This window comes from Malus domestica, chromosome 16 (genome assembly GCF_042453785.1).
Source record: "Malus domestica chromosome 16, GDT2T_hap1".
NCBI classification, from domain to species: domain Eukaryota; kingdom Viridiplantae; phylum Streptophyta; class Magnoliopsida; order Rosales; family Rosaceae; genus Malus; species Malus domestica.
Window position 1 is genome coordinate 8,891,732 of NC_091676.1, and position 21,370 is coordinate 8,913,101.

General features: G+C 37.3%; 1 protein-coding gene across 1 annotated transcript; it reads right to left on the minus strand.

The window, feature by feature from the left end:
- Positions 1-6,349: 6,349 nt before the first annotated feature.
- LOC103403200 (glutaredoxin-C1-like) lies at positions 6,350-6,998 on the minus strand. The gene has a single exon (XM_008342031.4). It carries the CDS (start codon positions 6,861-6,863, stop codon positions 6,480-6,482), a length of 384 nt encoding a protein of 127 aa, XP_008340253.3. The 5' UTR covers positions 6,864-6,998; the 3' UTR covers positions 6,350-6,479.
- Between the last annotated feature and the right edge of the window lie 14,372 nt (positions 6,999-21,370).

The window sequence follows — 21,370 nt, forward strand, 5'->3', positions numbered from 1 at the left end:
ATCTCGTCAATCAACGCTAGTATATAAGTTGGAGTCACTTATAATGACATGTACAACTTATCCATAGCTCATCACATATCTCATCACATATGCTAGCTCATCACGTATCTCATCACATATGCTAGCTCATAACATATCTCATCACATATGCTAGCTCATCACATATCTCATCACATATGCTAACTTATAAGTTGGAGTCACCTCTAGTGACCTGTACAACTTATTCATAGCTCAATAAGTATACCTGCACACGAGTCGGAACCACTTAAAGTGGTCTGTACAACAAAATTGGGTGTAAATAAATATGCTCAAGTGCTACGATCACGTGAAGAATGTGCGAATGATCGCGGGTCACCTACGAGTCCGAACCATCTATAGTGGTCTGTACGACAGGACTGTGCACCTACCTTGGATCCAAGGTGAGCGTAAGGTGCGGGAGGTGAACTTTACGTGAATGACTGTGCCCTGGCCACCGGCGGGAGCACTAACACAGGGGTGCAAGTTTATGAGCTTTAACTGTGTATATTGTAACATATACGATTCATGGGCAACCTGTACGACAGTGTCAGAGTTGCCTATCATTGCAACCTATACAATAAGGTCGGAGTTGCTTAAACATACATGTAGTCTTACCATAACCCCATCGTTTCAACTAATACCGTAAACTCACCTGAACTTACTTGGGTGTCCTGCGTTCACCTTTGCACTTCAAGCATTCATAATAATTGTGTGTAGGTAATATACATATAGATAAACCATGATGCAATCTGATACTCAGCTATATTATAGCATTTTCAATTATATACATACATACATATATGCATACATATATATATATATATATATATATATATATATAATATGACATAAAAATGCATAAACTGTAACGCCCTACTCTCGAAATATTTATTTTCGAGAATAGTTATCAGTGATAAGCCCAACTAGACACTAGTTTAATTAACTATCATTACTTACGTTTCCTTGCTTCAAACTCTTGATTCTTCACACATTGATTTATGACCAATATTTAACTACCAAATCATAAAGTTAAATCTCACATTTTCCACCAATGTCCCTCACATTACTCAATTCCCTAAACAAGGCTATTGTCTCAATTATTGTATGGCTGCATCTAACGTCTCGTTAGACTGCGTACGTACCCTAAATAAGGATCAAGCCATAATTAATTTATAAATGTTTGTGGAATTGTCAATCATATATATAATATACGATAGAAAGGAAAAGACTCACTCACCTGAGATCCGCACTACGACTCTCTATCATGCATATCGAGACATCACGAACCATCGTCGCCTATGACCAATTATCAAATCACATCTCAGAATTCATACCGATAAAATACACAATTTACATACACATCTCTATGTAATTCAATTCGGAAGATCTGCATCACGGATTTTCGATCCGTTACTTCCAAAGATCCACATTATACTTATAGAGCAACATCCTAAAGTCCCATTACAATCTAATGGTCGGATTTCTGCCAATTGCCAAAATTAACCTTTTATTTTATGAACTTAAGAATCCAATTCGGAAAGATCTGTATATCAAATTCCCGATCCGTAAGTTCCTATGGTCCTCAAATATTATGTATTATAACATATTAAAGTTTGGTAACAATCCAACGGTCGGATCGTCAATTCATGTTTTTACCAAGTAACATATCTTAATGAATTTAGGTCCAAACAATCAACCTATGTTATACAATTACCAAAACTGAACTCAAGGCATCTAATTTAACCTAAGAATAACATTGACGATCCCTGGGTCATGCGCTGCGGCGGGTGGCGGTCGGCCGCTCGGACTCGCCAAAAAATCCAACTATTTCAAAAAATTCTCAAACTTCACAAAAATGAAGATCTCAATGAGTAGAGAAACTTTTATACCTGCCACGAAATCCAAAAGTGGACGGAAGGTGGTCAATTTTGTCCACAAAGCCGGCGGGTGCCTAAAGCTTCTCGGTGTTGATTCGTCGTCTACGGTGGTCCAACAGGGTCAAGGTTGGGTGGGATTTTCTCCTGGGATGATGGGCTATAAGGCCCAAGTGGTGGCATCTGCCATTGCTTTTCCGATTCGGCGAAATATTGAAAAGAGTAGCCTGAGCACTGTTGATTTTTTGTCGACTTTCGTGGCCTCAAACCGTCACATACCGTGGTTAATCAAGGTGGTTCTTGGGTGGGTTTTGCAGAGGGGAATGAGAGCTTCAAGATGGCAGTGGTGGCATCGAAAAATTCCATCGGAGTTGGCCGGAATCAACCTTGGAAGATAGGTGGTCGCAATGGGTGTAGGTGCGGTTTTGGGGGAGTTGGGAGCTTCTCTTTCTCTCTTATCCTCTCCTCAATTTCTGATTGGTCCCTTATTTTCTTGCTTAAATCAGATTGGTTACCACTCTCACATGGTGGGAGTTTGAATTAATTTATAACTAAACTTTAAATAACCAATTTCGAACGTCCATAACTATACTGTTATAATCCGGACTCGTAAACAGCTTTCGCCTATACGTTCGTAGTGACGAGTATTACTTAAATATGCTAAAAGAATAAGTTATACGTTTATCTAAACGAGGGTCAACGGAAGTCGAAGCCCTTGTCTCTCGGGCATTTTCATCAATTCACGCTTTTAAAATTTATAAAAACATAAAATTTGGGACGGGATGTCACATATGTTGTATAATTTTTATGTTGGTTAATGTTATTTAATGTTGTTTCATATTGTTTAATGTTGTTTCATGTTACTTAAGTTAATTTAATGTTGTATAATGGCTTAGAAAGTTATAGGAAAAAAATAGAATTTAAAAAATATATGAAACAAATTTTGTAAAATAGAAGTTATAGGAAAAAATATAAAACAAATTTTGTAAAAATAGAAGTTATAAAAAAAAAAAGTTATAGGAAAAAAATTGGCAAAAAAAAATTCAAAAATAACAGCTAGCTGACGTCAACTAGTCGTTGCATTTGAAATTTGGCCTAGAATTTCTAGCCCAGCCCGGGGCTAGCTAGATTGGGCCAACCAGTTGGCCCTTTGGTCCTTTCAGATTCCATGGGGCCCACGAGCCATCTGGCCTAGTGATGAGTAGATTTTATATTATATATTTTACCCTAATCTTAGTATATTGTGGTTAATATTTTGGAAGAATTTTGATACTTTGAATTGTATTTTCAATATAGGACTTTCGACTTCCTCTGGAGCAAAACAGGATCAAATGGATGAATGTTGGAGTCATTCTAGTTGGAGGACGTTTGTGAGTCACTTAGCTTGATCGTATCAAAATCTGGGATTTTTCCACCAAGCGGTTATTTTCTGGCGATAAAATAAAGGAGCGATGTGCAGTGCTGGAAAATGAGGTTTTTGGGCTTAAATTGCGTTTTTGAAGCCCAAGATGACCTCGGATGGGTTTGTAGCCTTCTGGAGAAGTGTTCAGAATATTCCAAATATTAAATCCAGCTATATTGGGCCAGTTTTGGAGCAGCTTATGGGTCCAAAATGTGGCTGTTCAGATTTTAGGCGAATTTTACCATTTAATTTAGGGTCATGTTTCATATTTTATTTAATTATTATTTTTAGTTTCCTAGTGGGAATAAAAGACCTGTTTTTAGGGTTTATGTGGGGGCTTAGCAGATATAATTGCTTGGCCGTCTACCATATTTCCGAACGCATTCTTTTTATGCAATTTTGAAGACAGAGAGAATTGCTAGGGTTTTGGAGATTTTCTACTTGAAGGTGTTTTCAATCCTTTTCTTAATAATATTTTCTATGATTTCAATTATGAATATGAGTAACTAATTCCTTTTGCTATGATGAAGCCTTGAGCCTTAGCATGAATATGTGATTTTTATTTAATTGCTTATGATTGATTGCATGCATACTTTGAATTGTTAATCACCAGGATAAAAACTATCTAATTGTCTTAATGCCTGATCACCATTAAGATCTTTAGAAAAGTAATTTGATGCAATTTTGGTCGGAAGGTTCCCTGAAATTGACGCTGGCTTATTGTGATTAATAATTGTAATTTCACTTAGGATGAACACCACGTCTTAAGGATTGCATGGTTTTTCAAAGGATTTTCATAAAGGATAATGAGTCCTTCATGTTCAGATTTGATCCGAACATCCGGATGGGTTGTATGTTAGATATACGTTCTATGTTGGAGGTTCCAAGTAGAATATGAATTAGGAAAATCTAACCTTCAAAGTGGCATGTGTAGATCATAAGTAATTGGTAAAAGTTCATAGGATTGCTAGGTGATGGTGGAACCCTAGTGTTTTCTTAATTTGATTTCTCCCAAAATTGTTTTCTTTTCCTTCTAGTTTCTAATATTGCAGATTGTTTATTTTAATTAATTAATTTCATTTTTATTTTAAGTAGGTTATAAAATCAATCACCTCAATTTCTACTTTACAATAATTAATTGAAATTTGGTTTGTTTCAAATTATTTAATAATCCATGTGGAGAATGACCTTGCGATATTCGTTTATACTACAACAACCTTGTGATTCTTGCAAGTATAATAGGAGTTTTTAGCCCATTCACATTAGTAAAATCCTTATCACCTAGCCCTCGGTTGGAGACGGTTTTCGGGCTATTTTCGGCCATCTAACCCTCTAGACCCTTCTTAGGCCATCTCCAATCGATGGCTGGCCAGATGGCTCGTTTTACCCTTTAGCCCTCCAAGATATTAATATTTTAATGAACATTACAGGGCCATATTTACCTCCGTCTCCAATCGAGGGCTAGAGGGCTAGTTTTAGCCCTATCATAAAAAAAGGTCTCCAACCGAGGGCCAAATGACCATAAGGCCAAACAAATTTTTTTGCTATAAATAGGGTGGATGTTGGTTAATGTTATTTAATGTTCATCCGACAGTAATACATTTATATTAAGTAATATAATGTATTCCTGTCGGTTATAACCGACAGGAAATCCGACACATTTAAAAAAATTCTGGCCAGCCCAAGGCTGGCTGGCTGGCTGGCTGGAAGTGGCCAGCCCTTTGGCCCTTTCCGATTCTGTGGGGCCCTCTCAGATTCCACAGCCCTCTGGCCTAGCCCTCGGTTGGAGACAATTTTCGGGCTATTTTCGGCTCTCTGGCTTTCTGGACCCTTCGGTTGGAGATGGCCTTAGAAACTTCATCCCACATCACTAAATTGAATTTAAAAATGATAAATGAGAAGAAGAAAACTCTTTAAATAATCAGATTTCTTTGTGTAAGAAAAATACATAGGAATTTTTTTTCATAGTTCAATATGTAATTTGTTAGTTGTTTAAGTTCAGCTACAATTCGATCTCCTATCAATTTTGAAATCGCATTAATATTTACAAGTTGCTAAAGTCCAACCATTTTCATTTTGTATTTTTATATTTCAAATTCATTTTATTTTAATTTTTAGATATTAATTTATAAATTTTTATTTGCTTTTTAACTTCTATTGTTATTGAAGTTTTAAGTTGAAGTTTCTAATACAATCTTAGATTTAACGAAAGAGAAGACAACGTTAAAAAGACTAGTGGTGCAATACATTATTAAATTTGAAACCTAAAATACTAAAATAAGAATTCAAAAACTAAAATCAAACTAAATCTAAAGTTCAGAATCCATCACTACAATTAAATTCATTAACCCATCGTACTATCTACTAATATTTTGCCAGACGCTGGCAAGAAAATATTTCGCGACAAAAACAATCTGGTCCGTCGCTTTAATCCAACGGTGAACAGAAAAAAGAATTTTGTTTTTTAGTTCGCTCTCACCCTCTCTCTTCCTCCTGTCCCACCATTCTCTCTCTCCTCCTTCCCCGTCAGAAACACTCTCTCTCTCCCCTTCCTCCACGGAAACTGAAGGCGCCAAATGTCTGAAACTGAAATTGAAAATGAGCTACCGCTGCTGCTGCAATTCTGGAAATTGCTCGATCAAATTTGTTTCGAGTTATTATTATGTGACTAGTAGCATGAATCGGATCCCAACCATCAAAATCTTTCAAAAATCAAATACTTATAGTCCAACACCAACACCTTATGCCTTTTGCTCTGCTTGTCTCATTTGGGGTGTCTCGTGGAAGGGGAGAGACGGAGAGAAGGGAGCGGTGGGGATGGTATGAGAGAGAGAGAGAGAGAGAGAGAGAGAGAGAGAGAGAGAGAGGATTGAAGATTTGTTTTTCTGTCCACCGTTGTATTTTAGAAAAGATGTATTATTTTAATTTCCATATTTTTTAGAATTTTTTGTATCGACATACATTATCATTCCAGATACTTAACCTGTATCCGTATTCGTATCCGTGCGACATGGCTACTTGGCTAGAGGTGAATAACATGGAGAAGCAGAGCAAGTAAGAAAATGAAAGTGAAATTAACATAAATGTAATCCAATGTAGTTAAAACTGAACATCATCATGAACACTCTCACTCTTTTCTTTTCCTTTTTTTTCCTGACATGCATGTAATAATTCTACTATGATGATCAGAGCCAGAGGGCCCCAGCCTCCTTAAGAAGTGGGACCAGGGACCCATTGATATGGGAAGCCATGACTCTATCCATGGCGCCGACAAGCTTGCCACCAATGAACACCACCGGAACCGCCGACGAGTTGCCGAGCAACCTCATGAGTGCCCTCTCGATCTCCTTCCCTCTGGGGTCCTGGTCCAGCTCGTACACCGTTGTGTTCACCCCCATCCCGCAGAAGAGCCTCTTGACGGCATGGCACATGCAGCAGCTGCTCACGCTGAATATCACCACCGCGCTCTTCGACGCCAGCCTTGCCACCCACTCCAGTGGGTCCCCCATGCTCATCCTCACCGGCACGTAGTACCCCCATGACTCAGCTGCTGCCTGGTAATGCATCATGATTAAAAATGTACTAATACAATCCTAATCTCTCCTCTTAATTATTAATTAATTGGACCCAAAAATGAACTAAAACCCGCTAAATAAAATCGTAGATTGCAACTGAGTGGAGAGGAGAGAAGAGAAGAGAAGTTGTTTATGGTTTGAAAATTGAAATTGGAAAAAGTGGGACGGTGAGGTGCGGATTTTATAGGGATGTATATGAGGGGTAAAATGGTAATAATGAATGGTTGGGAGGGGTCAATTGGGTTGTCTGTGTGTTGTCGCAGGGCGTGCGAAGTGGATGTCGTGGTTTTTGCTTTAAAAGGATAGTTGTCTGTACTACAATGTACAAGGAGGGGAGAGGAGCGTATTCGTGGACAAAATACGTACTCGTATTCTCTGGTGGTCACTGGCGGATGCGGCGGTGTCAGGAGGTGGAAGGCGGCGAATGGGGTATTTTTGTCTACGGAAGTTAGGGAGGGGTACTGTGTCAGCTCAATTTTAAGCTAAAATTTAGTGCTTTATTCAGATTATGTTGGACTTGAAGCAGGCTTTAATAAAAGCAGGCAGAGGGAGGGATTAGACGGCTGCGCTGGGCCTTGTTGTCGAGTGCGTTTATATGACCAAAAACTTCTGTTTGCAATTCTGACGTGACCCTTACTCGCATGTCTCTCGAAGGAACTTCATACAAGGTCCTCTAGGGTTGTTCATTATTTAATTCACTTAATGAACAGTAATTATTATTATAAATATTAATTATTTTTTGCATCTCTGCTCTTACACTGAATAATCCTAGTAATAGGTAATAAAATATTAGTATTTTTATTTATTTATAAAATAATACAAAATAATTTTCCGGCCACAATTTTGCCTAAAACTAGTGTATTCCTATTCCTTCTTCTGTGATCTTCATTTTGAGATAAAAATTTCATGTGTTTTGGTAGAGATTTGAGGTTGAACAGAGCATAAATTTTCCGGTCTTCTTCCTGTCAAAATTCAGTGGTTGCAGTAGTGCAACCTGTGACCCAGACCGAGTCGACCCAATTACACGGACGGCGCGACGATAGAACAACAGACAGACGGTGAGTCGCTGCAGAAATCGCCAACTAATGGGTGGTCGTTTTCTAGGCTCAGCTTCTCAGTGAACACAGAAAAAAAAGATGTGATGTCACGTGGCCTTCAGGCTCTCGGGCCGGCTACTCGTGCCGGGCCTCTCCCTCAAGCCAGCTCGAGTTCAATTGCCATCACACACTAGACTTCATTGCTCGGCTATTTGGCCCTGTTTGAGAGCCAGTCCATCGGGCTATTGCCCACGGTGGAACTGCTCTAATCATTTTTGTCTTTTTTGGTTTTTTTGGGGTTTTGGATTTTGGATTCCCTCAGCAGATACAGTACTGGCATGGCCATTGGCCAGAGATTGAAGGGAACAAAGAACATGATCATGATGATCGAGAAATTTTTAATTGCGTCGGAATCACAGGTGGTATACTACGTGTTTTACTAGAAGTTATGAGAAATTTTATTTTTTAAGTTATTAACTTTTTAGCACATATGTCCTACTATTTGTATAATGACACGTGATATATCATTTCGTGTACTGATCACATTGAAAAATCTCTCATGATGATCAACGGTTCTTCTTTCTTGGGTTTTGCAATTTGGACCCCACACAACTCCCATCCCATGGAAAAGTAGAACTGCGACATCTAGCGGCATCCCACATTGCCATGCATGCATGCTGGTGTTTGAATTATTTTCAAGTTTTTGTTGTCTGTGGAGTCGTGTCCTCCTGCTAAATTAACTACTTTTTACTTTTTTCTAAGCTAATTGACCATAATAAATAAGCTCCATATTGTTAGTTTACTTAGGCCCCGTTTGGGATTGAGGTGATTTTAAAAAAAGCCACTGTGAAAAAAAGCTGAGGGTCATTTTTGTGTTTGGTAAACTGAAAAAAAGGGCTTATTTTGGAAGCTGCTGTGAGAATAAGCTGAAAATCAAAGGAAAAGCTGAAGCTGCTATTTGCTGCTTTGAAAAAAAGCCAGTTTTTTCAAAGCACACGGAGCTACAGTGCTCCTTTAATGAAAAGACACACTATCATCCTGCTTTTTTTTCCAAAAGTACTTTCACAAAAAAGTTTACCAAACACTCTACTGGCTTTATTTCACAGCCGCTTATTCTCAAAGCACAGCCGCTTATTCTCACAGCAGCTTTTTTTCAAAGCACAGCAATACCAAACCAGCCCTTAGTCTTTAACGTCTACTGAACGTATACAAGTGTGCGCCTGTTTCTCTAATTCATCACATAACCAGTAATATGATTAGAAAAAGTAACATGAGTGTATATAGTCTGCAATAGGGCAAGTTTTCTCTTACAACGGGGTTATATCTCTTAGCTAATTTCAATGGCTCTTATCATGTAGTACCAATTGGATGTGCAATTATATGTCTATTTTTCTCGTCAAGTTATTGATATTGTGAGATCAATGAGAGAACTTGATGAGTCAGAAAGATGCTTAATTAAATATAATGGGTGATAAGCGTATTTTCTCCAACAATCGAAATATATCTCCTAATATCTACATCTCTTATCATGTGGTATATATGAGTGTCATAGTCATATATATCACACGTGACAAATTAGATTTTCTCCGAAGTATGGCTTGGACGTCCTATATATTCATGTTAGTTTTCTAAATTAGTAGTGCATGTAATTGAAGATTGTCTTATATATCTATTTTTTTTTAGAGAAAATTAGAATGAGATGCCTCATTTTATACTTTTCTAGATCAAATATTTGTTACTTTCCAACTTTAGATTAAAGTGCTTTCACTTTTGATTAAGAACACTACTTTGTTTCTGAAAGAATAGCACCAGCTACTACTGAAACCCAATCACTGATGGACACGTGTCCAAATATTGAAATTGGAAACTCAGATTGGACACGTATCCATCTGTAATTGAGGTTTCAACAGCTAAGTAGTGTTCTTTGATTAAACCATATATTCCAGGAATATTCTTAATTTAAATGTTTTTCAAATTCATTTTAAATTCATTTTGATGTAAAAAATCTACTCAATAATACTAATTAATTTATTATTTTTATGAAATCTCAACCTTTACTCAATTTAAGGATTCAATTACATTTAGTGAGGGTTGAGATTAATTTAATAATCAATATATGTCTAAATTAAGAAAAAGTGTTTGTAACTTTTTTCTTTATTACTTAATTGACACACCCCGACCAGAATCAAGGCGTGCTGGCCATCACGTGAAGGTGAAGTAACCAAAGTGCAAGTGATGAAAGAAAATTGTGAATAAATTAAAACCGAAACTAGAATTTAATTAACTAATAACGTGAGTGCGCAATAGTAGTTACAACTGTAACATTTCGGGCTCGACTCCGCCGTAGCACAATATTGTCCGCTTGGGCCCCAACCACACCCTCACGATTTTGTTTCTAGGAACTCACACGAGAACTTCCCAGTTGGTCACCCATCATGGGATTGCTCTTGCGCGAACTCGCTTAACTTTGAAGTTCCGATGGAATCCAAAGCCAGTGAGCTCCCAAAAGGCCTCGTGCTAGGTAGAGATGGGAATATACATATAAGGCTTACAGGATCCACTCCCCTTGGCGATGTGAGATGTTACAATCCACCCTCCTTAGGGGCCCGACATCTTCGTTGCACACTTCCGGCTAGAGATTGGCTCTGATACCAAATTGTCACATCTCAGCCCGAGCTCCCACCCATTATCAGGCTTGACTCCGCCATAGCACAACATTGTCTGCTTAGGGCCCCAACCACGCCCTCACGATTTTGTTTCTGGGAGCTCACACGAGAACTTCCCAGTGAGTCACCCATCATGGGATTACTCTCACGCGAACTCGCTTAACTTCGGAATTCCAATGGAACCCGAAACCAGTGAGCTCTCAAAAGGCCTCGTGCTAGGTAGAGATGAGAATATACATATAAGGCTTACAGGATCCACTCCCCTGGGCGATGTGGGATGTTTCAACAACCTATAACTACAAATATTCATAGCATAGCTAACATAAGGGTAAAGCGGTCGAATGAGAGAAGTACGTATTACACAATTGGAGATAAGTTCCTATGTTAAGATGGAGATATGTCAGAACCACTAGCTATTCCTCGTATGCCACAGAGATAAATCAGCTAATTAGGACCTAGAGGGGCGACAAACAGAAGGGTAAGTGGGCAAAAAAATAAAGGTTTATAAAATCCATTTATTTTTTAATCATACTAACCCCTCGTTGTAAAACAAGTATAGTTTCCAAAAACTCATACTACGTATAAGTATGAAAATCAAAAGCATGCCAAATGTAAGTCTAGAGATATGCCATAGCAAAACATAACCAGTAGCAATATAGATATGATCATGTGTTGTAATGTATACTAACATGTCAGTCAGAGTCACCTAATGTGACATACGACTACACTTATCGCTCATCTGTCTATGCTAACACATCGAGTTAGAATTGCCTAGTGCAGTCTGTACGACAAGCTAGGTGTGATAATAACGCTCTAGTGTTACGATCACATAAAGCACACGAATGCTAGTCTAGCCTCGGGCTGAGCACTCACGTAGGGTGTAGCAATGATGAGCAGACTAGAGATATACATGCCAATAAGTCTCAATCATTAAATCAATCACATAACCTTACCTGAACTTATGTGCACGTCCCGCGCTCACCTTAGCATTTCAAACCATTCACAACAATCATGTGCATGTAAAATACATATGGGTATGCCATGATATTGAGTAAAAATCTAAAACATAATATAGCATTTTAAAATATAAAAGTCATGGCATAATATGCATAATTCATTAAAAACGTTTATGGAAACTATAGCGTATATATGTAAATATACGAAAACAAAATGTCCACTCACTGGTAAGTCGTAGGATCGTAACCTCCTAGTCTTGCATGCCCATGTACGTCCTCGGGGTAAGTTCCCCTATATGTGAAATTACTAAATAAATTAGGTTAATAACACATATACGGAAACTTAAATAGAACTTCCATGGTTTGCTCAAACCTAGGGTTTAAATATACAAAAATGATATACTCAATGTCACAGAACTACACAAATTTTCAGAATAATTTTTGGACACCTGACGCGCCCTCACGCGCCGGCCACGCGCATCACGTGCGGTCCGTGTGAGTAATGGCATTAGGAATATTCCGTTAAAACCTTAACAAAAGTTAATAGCATTACCTGACACTGTTAGAATATTCTGTTAACTTTGACGAAATATTCCTTGTTTTCTTCGATGAGCCTCGCCGTCTGGTTTCGCAGGAAACTGGAAAAACTCGCCGGTTTATAGAAAATTTTCAAACCTTTATATCTTGCTGAATTCTTAACCATTTATCACGAAATTTATATGGATTTGATGCTTATGAAGAGTAGAACAACATTATACCTTCCAAAAGTCCAAAAATGGACGGAAAACGGCTTGAAAACGGCTCAAATGTCTCAGCCAAAAAGTCAACTCCTTGAACGTGCTTGTTTCGCTTCACCACAACTAGTCTAGGGACCTTAGGGAGTTGCGTGAATGTTTCCACGACCTTCAAAACTTGGTAACTCGGTCGCGATCACGTCAACACAAAAACCACCGAGTCGGAGCTTTCGAGTCAATAGGTCAAAACTCGTCAAATTGAAAAATGGTTGGTATGGATGTGATCATGAGGTCCAAAGGATCACGATGGTGGTATTTTCAAAGTCGGTCTGTGAAGATTGGTAAAGGTCCTTGTTCTTGTAGAGAAAAGAGAGTGAAAGAGAGCTTACGAGGAGAGAGATAAGAGATAGAGGATGAGTGGTTTCTGATTGGGCAGAGAGAGAGTGGGAAAGGATCTGATTGGTGAGGGACATTAGGAAAAAAGATTGGTTGTGAGTGAAAAGGGGGCACAGGTCCAATTTAAAAAAAAAAAACAAAGGATAAGCTTTTAAAGATTTCCCACAATAAAAGCAAAACAGAAAATCTATCCGAAATAATGTTTCTAACAGTGATAAAATTAACGTACACCCTTAACAGTGTGTATAGTTTAATTACGATAGCGAGAAAATAATTTAAAGCTGAAATCACGTCCAGATCACTTTGATAACAAGGGCAGAAATGACAATTCACATACTCGGGGAGAAATTACATATAAAATTAGGGACGAGCCGTCACAACCGTTTTGCCCTCATGGCTAAGATAACTTCATGCTTCAAATCGCTTCGTTCACCAACAAACATGACAATAGGCGTGTCCGATCGGTGAAAGGTAACAACCTTATGATAACAATCCAACTTGGCACGATTATAATGTGACCAATCCATACCCAAGATAACGTCAAAGTCAACGATATCCAAAAGAACAAGATTAGTTGGCATCACGACGTCCTTAATAAGAACGGGACATTCTTGGTACTCCCAACAAACATAACAAACTTTGCCCTTAGGCATCGAGAACTCCAACTTAAAACCAAAGGAAATGGGATGAGGTTGAGTCTTTTGAGCAAACGTATGAGAAATAACATAGTGTGTAGCATCAGCGTCAATCAATATTATAGCAAAGTGACCAAGAACATTTAATGTACCCATGATTAAGTATGGATTATTCTATGCATCCTAGGAACTAATATGGTTAACTCGTCCCTGGGTCTGTTATCATCCGCCTCGACCTCTATTTCCCTAGGCCTGGTTTCCTCATCCCTGGCTACCTCGACCTGGATTCATTTGAACAGGCTGTTTGGTCAATGCACTGTTGTTAGAACCTTCTTCAAAACTCTGGGGCTAAGCTCCGACATACCACTGTTGTTCGCCGGCCTGATACAGTGTATACGGTGAATAACCCCCTTGATACTAAGTGTAACCGCCTTGGTACTATGGATAACCACCCTTATAATAAGGATCATGCGGGTACTGATACGCTCCTCTTGGATACTGAGCTACTTCACCCTGATAATGGAAGGCACCACCATAACCTGTCAGGGTGTATGTACCAAGTCCTACAATATGTTGTAGAAGGACTGCAGGTGGTAGGGCAGGAGGTTGAGGCTTCTGGTTCTGCGAGTAAGGGTAATTGTTAGCTCTATGCCCCGATTGTCCGCATGTAAAACATCTTCTATTCCCAAGCTTGCACTCACCATAGTGGTAGTTATTACATTTACGGCAATGTGACCAGAAGTAGTAGAGTTTCTTTGGTTTTGGAAATGAGTATTACATGTGGCCATGTCGCATCGCGGAAGAGTGTTGGAATTTAAACCACCGCTCGATGATCCTGAACTATTACCACTTCGCTTGAAATTTGGGGTCTTTCTAGGGCTAAAGGAAAACTCCCATGTATTACTGTTCTTCTGAGCATTCTTATTACCTTCCTTATCATCGTCATCATCATCATGGGCGTTCTTAGAGTCCTCAACCTGAAGCAAAACCTTAAAGAATTCCTGATAGGTAGAACATGGAGTCAAAGTCGTTATAGAACGCAGCCGTTTGCGAGTCCCCCTCTTAAAAAGACGGAGCATCTCCTTAGGATTCGCGGCAGTCTCAGGACAGTAATGGGATAAATCTGTAAACTTCTGGTGATATTCAGTGGCTAACATCTTATCCTGCCTCAGCTCTGAGAATTCATCCTTTTTACGATCCAAGTACTCTGGAGGAATAAATCTAGTCTGAAATATATGCTTAAAAATATCCCAATTCATGACATCTTCAGTAGATAATGGGCATGACACATGAGCCCACCAAGGTTCCGTTTCTCAACGAAAGAACCAAGTCGTTGTCTCTACCCAACGATTCGCTACAAGATTTCCCTATCGCTGCATAACTCGAAAGGTCTTTTCAACATGATCGAGCCAAATCTCGGATTTCTCGGACCTTTCATTGCCATAGAAATCATCTATCTTCAGGCGGGACACAGTCTCCAAATTGTTCATCTAGGGAGAACGAAGTGCAAACTGAATGACACTAGCGATGGCCTTACCAAATTGCCCAAAGTTCGAAAAATTTTCCTCGAATAGGCATGTGGCACTCTACGAGGTGGCATAATTCTGACATAAGAGATAAAATATTATTAGGACCTATAGAACACACGAAGAATGTAGGATTACCTAAACTTATGCTCTTATACCAAATTGACACACCCCGACTGGAATCAAGGTGTGTTGGCCGTCACATGAAGATGACGTAACCAAAGTGCAAGTGATAAAAGAAAATTGTGAATAAATTAAAACCGAAACTAGAATTAAATTAACTAATAATGTGAGTGCGCAAAACAGAAGGGTGAATGGGCACAAAAATAAAGGTTTATAAAATCCATTTATTTTTCAATCATACTAACCCCTTCCTGTAAAACAAGTATAGTTTCCAGAAAATCATACTACGTATAAGTATGAAAATCAAAAGCATGCCAAATGTAAGTCCAGAGATATGCCATAGCAGAACATCATCAATAGCAATATAGATATGATCATGAGCTATAATCTATACTATCAAGTCAATCGTAGTCGCCTAATGTGACTTGTATGACTGCACCTATCGCTCATCCATCTATGCTAACACATCGAGTCAAAACTGCCTAGTGCAGTCTGTACGACAAGCTAGGTGTGATAGTAACGCTCTATTGCTACGATCACGTAAAGCTTATGTTAGGCGCAGTCACCATCAAGTCGAAACCACCTATTGTGGTATGTATGACAAGCTAACACCTACTTCGATCCAACACGAGCATGCTAAGGGGTGAACATACCTGTGAAGGCTAGCCTGGCCTCGGGCTGAGCACTTACCTATGGTGTAGCAATGATGAGTAAACTATAAATAAGCATGCCAATAAGTCTCAATCATTAAATCAATCACATAACCTTACCTGAACTTCCCTGCACATCCCGCGCTCACCTTAGCATTTCAAACCATTCACAACAATCACATGCATGTAAAATGCATATGGGTATGCCATGATATTGAGTAAAAACCCAAAACATAATAAAGCATTTTAAAATATAAAAGTCATGGCATAACATGCATAATTCATTAAAAACGTTTATGGAAACTATAACGTATATGCGTAAATATACGAAAACAAAATGTCCACTCACTGGTAAGTCGTAGGATCGTAACCTCCTAGCCTTGCATGCCCACGTACGTCCTCGGGGTAAGTCTCCACTATATGTGAAATTACTAAATAAATTAGGTTAATAACATAGATATGGAAACTTAAATAAAACCCTCATAGTTTGTTTAAACCTAAGGTTTAAATATATGAAAATGATATACTCAACGTCACGGACCTACACAAATTTTCAGAATAATTTTTGGACACCGGACGCGCCCTCACGCACCGACCAAGGCACGACCACACACGCAGCACGTTCAGTCCGTGTGACTAACGGCGTTAGGAATATTCCGTTAAAACCTTAACAGAAGTTAACGGCATTACCTGACACCGTTAGAATATTTCGTCAACTTTAACGGAATATTCCTTGTTTTCTCCGGTGAGCCTCGTTGTCCGGTTTCGCCAAAAACTACAAAAACTCGTCGGTTTCTAGAAAAATTTCAAACCTTTATACCTTGCTTAATTCTCAACCATTTATCACAAAATTTATATGGATTTAAAGCTTATGAAGAGTAGAATAACGTTATACATTCCAAAAGTTCAAAAGTGGACGGAAAATGGCCTGAAAATGGCTTAAAGGTCTCGGCCAAAAAGTCAACTCCTTGAACGTGCTTGTTTCGATGTTAACGCTTCGCCAAAACTAGTATAGGGACCTTAGGGAGTTGCGTGAATGCTTCCACGACCTTCAAAACTTGGTAATTCAGCCGCGATCACGTTGACACAAAAATCACTGAGTCGGAGCTTCCAAGTCAACGGGTCAAAACTCGTCAAATTGAAAAACGGTTGGTATGGACGTGATTGTGAGGTCGAGAGGATCACGATGGTGGTATTTTCAAGGTTGATCGGTGAAGATTGGTAAAGGTCCTTGTTCTTGCAAAGAGAATATAGTGAAAGAGAGCTTACGTGGAGATAGAGAGAAGGGAGAGAGAAAGAGAGAGGTTGAGTGGTTTCTGATTAGGCAGAGAGAGTGGGAGAGGATCTGATTGGTGAGGGAAATTAGGAAAAAGGATTGGTTGTGAGTGAAAAGGGGGGGGGCACGGGTCCAATTTAAAAAGAACAAAGGATATGCTTTTAAAGATTTCGCACAGTAAAAACAAAACAGAAAATCTATCTGAAATAGTGTTTCTAACACTAATAAAATTAACGTACACTTGTAACGTGTATAGTTTAATTACGATAGCGAGAAAATAATTTAAAGCTGAAATCACGTCCACGTCACTTTGATAACAAGGGCAGAAATGACAATTCACATACTCGGGGGGAAATTACATATAAAATTAGGGACGGGTCGTCACATTAATTATTGTTGTTAATGGTTCTTTTTTATTCTTTATTTTCATTTTTAGAAATTCAAGTATAATTGAATTGAAATGTACCATCGTTCTTTAAAAATAAACATTGACATGTACCAAGACAATTTATTCTCACATTGAAACGTACCTATGCTAAATTAAAATATATTCATACCAAATAAAAATGTATGCTTACTAAATTGAAATGTACCCATATTAGCTTGAAATGTACCAACAAGTTTTACTGCTACACATAACTTGATGTTAGCTTTTACATACCAAAATTATGATAATATAAACGTATCAATAGCTAGGTATGTATCTAAACAAAAATTAAATAACATATCAAATACTAATTGGTACATAAATTTGGATTACATAACGTACCAATAATGTACCAATTATGCACCAAATTATTGGTACGTTCTTTTTTAATATATATGGGCATGCATATATATAATGTATGTACTATCATTTGGAGTAAATTGGTCCGTTTAAAATATCACTTTTTTTTTTAAAAAAAATCATCGTCTTTTTTACACCCACAATTCAAAAGTTTTTTGTTATTATAAGTATTTTATTTGTTTTGTTTTGTTTTTTAAGTATATTGAATTAATGGACATAAAATAATTAACAATGTCTTCTTTTGCAAGATTTTAGAAACTTGTTATATATAGGGTTTAATTAGTAAATTAATTATAATAACAATTTGTGTAATTTGAAATTAATTAGTAAATGAATTAAAATTGTAGAAAGTAGTTTGATCAAAATCTCTAAGGGGGCGTTTGTTTCACCTCCTTAGGAAGGACTGGACTGGACTGGACTACAGTCTCATGTTTGATAGGTGCTGGGACTAATTTAAGTGGGACTAAAGGGGACTCGTGTGGACTAGAGGCCTTCTTAAAGGTTCTTAGCGAAGTCCTCCCCAAACCATGGGACTTGCTAAGACCGGCTTCTTCCTCCTCCCTGCGAGCCCCTCTGTGAGTTCTGGGCTTCTTCCTCTACTCCTATGTTTTCACAAACGCCGAGAGCCACCATCATTCCCCCTCGCCAATTCCCCCTTCCCCTCCTCATCTCTCCTCGCTTTCTCCTCTTTCTACTCCACCGAGATTCGAGCTCGACTCGAACTCTGCTCGAACTTGGCCGCGACGGCAATAATTGCTCCATCCTACTGGTATTGTAGTTCTGCTACCGCGGCGACGACTCAGTAGCGGTCGGCTTCTCCTGCGCAGAAGATATTCTAAGCATGCTCGAGAATTGATGTAGGCCAGTTTCGCCGCTCCACAGACTTGCGGCTCCAATTGAATCCACAAACTTGGAAAGCTCTCTCCAGTTGGAATCTTGCATCGAACAAAAACCAAAAAAACCAAGCTCGATTCTTCGTTTTGCAGAATTTTTTTTGGCAATTAATCAGAAAAAAAAAAAAAAAAGGGAAGGAGAGTGTTGGACGGAGAGAACAGGGAATAAAAGGATGGAGGCTTTCAAAGAGAGGGAGAGTATTATTAGGAAAAAAGAAGAAGATAGAATTAATTAATATAATATTATTAGATATGAATTAAAAAATATAAAATATTGTAGTTTGTCATTATCCTTCTTTTTAGTCCGACACTACACCAAACGCTTCACTAAGTCAATCCAGCTTAGTCTAGTCTAAGCCAGTCTAGTTTAGTCCCTAAAGCTAATCCAGTCCGAGATAGTCTGGTGCAACAAACGCACCCTAAAAGACTTATGGCTTGTTTGGTATTGTTGTGCTTTTCAAAAAAATTGTTTCTACTACAGTGTGAGAATAAACAACTGTAAAATAAAGTTGTTAAGTGTTTGGTATTTTTTTTTTTGTAAAAGTGCTTTTAACAAAAAAAAAAAAACAGTGTATGAGTGTTTGGTAAGCTTTTATATAAAACTGTTGTAAATATGTTAAATGACTTAAAAGAATATGGTACGAATGTTAATAATTGGCAAATAGAATAATGCAGAGGTAAAGATTGTAATTTTGTAAAATATGTGGGGATACACTTGTTATTTGAAAATTTTATTAAATGGGCACTGTTCACTTCATTTGAAAAAAAAAAAACACTTTTCTTAGAAGCAATGTTTTTCTATTGTCATTAGCAGCAGTTTTTCATAAAAAAAACATTTTGATCAAAATGCCCAATGCTTTTCTACTTTTTTTAGAAGCATCACAACCCCTTAGATGTTTAGCCTAAGAAATTCAAACCAAGTATCCAGATCAAAATGCCCCATTTTTTTAGCTTGAATTTGGTTTATTATATGTACATGTAAAAACTAGATTTAGTCGATTAGGGATTCAAATATATTCATATATATATATATATATATAATAAAAACTAGATTTAGTCGATTAGGGATTCAAATATATATATATATATATATATATATATATAAGCATATGTATAAAAACAACGGAATTTTAACGAAAAACTTCCGGTACTGTTCACTTTAACGAAAAACCACATTTTTACACTAAAAAGTCAATCATGGTACTATTAACTTTACTCTTTATTTTGTCCTTATCGTTAAATCTCAAAGTTTTCAAACCCTTTCTATTAGTTTTCCTTAAAAACAATGGGAAATAACAACAAACAAAAAAAATGTGGAATCTAGTAACGTGTAGCAGCAAAAGCAATAACAAAGCAAACAGTTGATTTGGATGTTGGATCGATTACAGAGAAAGAAGAAAAAGGAAGGCGTGGCCAGCAATACAGAAGAAATCGGGCGGCGGGCACAGTTGCATGCAGCGGCAGGATGTGAGGAATCTTTACTCCATCTATACAAATCTGGGTTTAATTTAGTTGACGGTTCGGGTGTATAGGTCGGACCACAGACTTTTGTTTTTCGCTTTTTCAGAATAGTGCTGTAGCTACGTGCTATCTCTGGGATTCTCTCTCTCTCAGATGTTGAAACTGGACTGTTTTTAATAACAGAATCTGGTTTGTGCAGTCCAGCCGTAGTTAGAGTAACCACAGAAAGAGCATGATCAACACTCGAGACAAATCGAGGAGCCAACTCCAAACTCAGAACATGAGTAAGAAACTAGGAGAGAGTTCACCAACAACGAGAGTTTTAATATTTTTTATATGTTTAGATATTCAATTCAAATTTTCTCTCCACTTAGCTAAATTCAGCTAGTGACACCACCAAGTCGGTTTAGTTAGGCATAGAGTCTCTTAAATATGATCATCATGCGTGCATTTGGTAAATAACTGAAAGCATGTTTGATATCCTTCTTGAAATGATGTTCAAAGACCAAATTTAACTGATATTTGTGTTCAAAGAAGAAATACATACACACTATGATAAAAGTTTAAGGACTAATTCTAATTTCACATTAAAAAAAGGGATACTTTGGATGCAGTCCCTAGCTATCAATATTCTTTGATTGAAACCTTGTTAGTTTTTAGTTTTTGATTGAGGTCCCTGACATTAATGTAATAATGTAAGTTACTATATTTTTTAAATTAAAAATTAAAAATTAAAATTTGTAATTGTTTATATTAATGAGATTTTAAATAAAACCCATAATTTATGGGATTAAAAATAATAAAATATAAATTATACTCTCTATTATATTGTGTGTGTGTATACATATATGTATGGGTACATTAACCAAAATTAACAAAAAAAGTTATTGTACCAAAACATGGATACATTCTCAAATCAATGAAAAAGAATGTACCCATATAAGTTTAAACATGGATTAAAAAATTTGAATGGATTTTATATTAAAAAATGGTACATTTTACATATAACAAATTGATATATATGAGAATGGGTACATTGATGATTAAAAAAATTGAAAAATTATATGAATGGGTTCATTTAAGATTAAAAAATTGAGAATCTTTATATATATATAACTAATAGGTACAAACTTAATTTAATTTAATTTTTTATTATTTTGAAAATGTTTGAATTGAAAATTAATTAGAAGTTTAATAGAGGTGTGAGTATTAAACCCTAAATTAATTACTAATTTTTATATTAAAAAATTATATAATAAACATGTAAATTCATTATCACATTAATGCTAGGGACTTGAATCAAAATTTGAGAACTAATAAGGTCTTAGTCAATGAACAGTAAAAACTAGGGACCGGATACT

Coding starts and splice junctions, on each gene's coding strand:
- LOC103403200 (XM_008342031.4), bottom strand. CDS start 6,863: ATGATGCATTACCAGGCAGCAGCTGAGTCATGGGGGTACTACGTGCCG.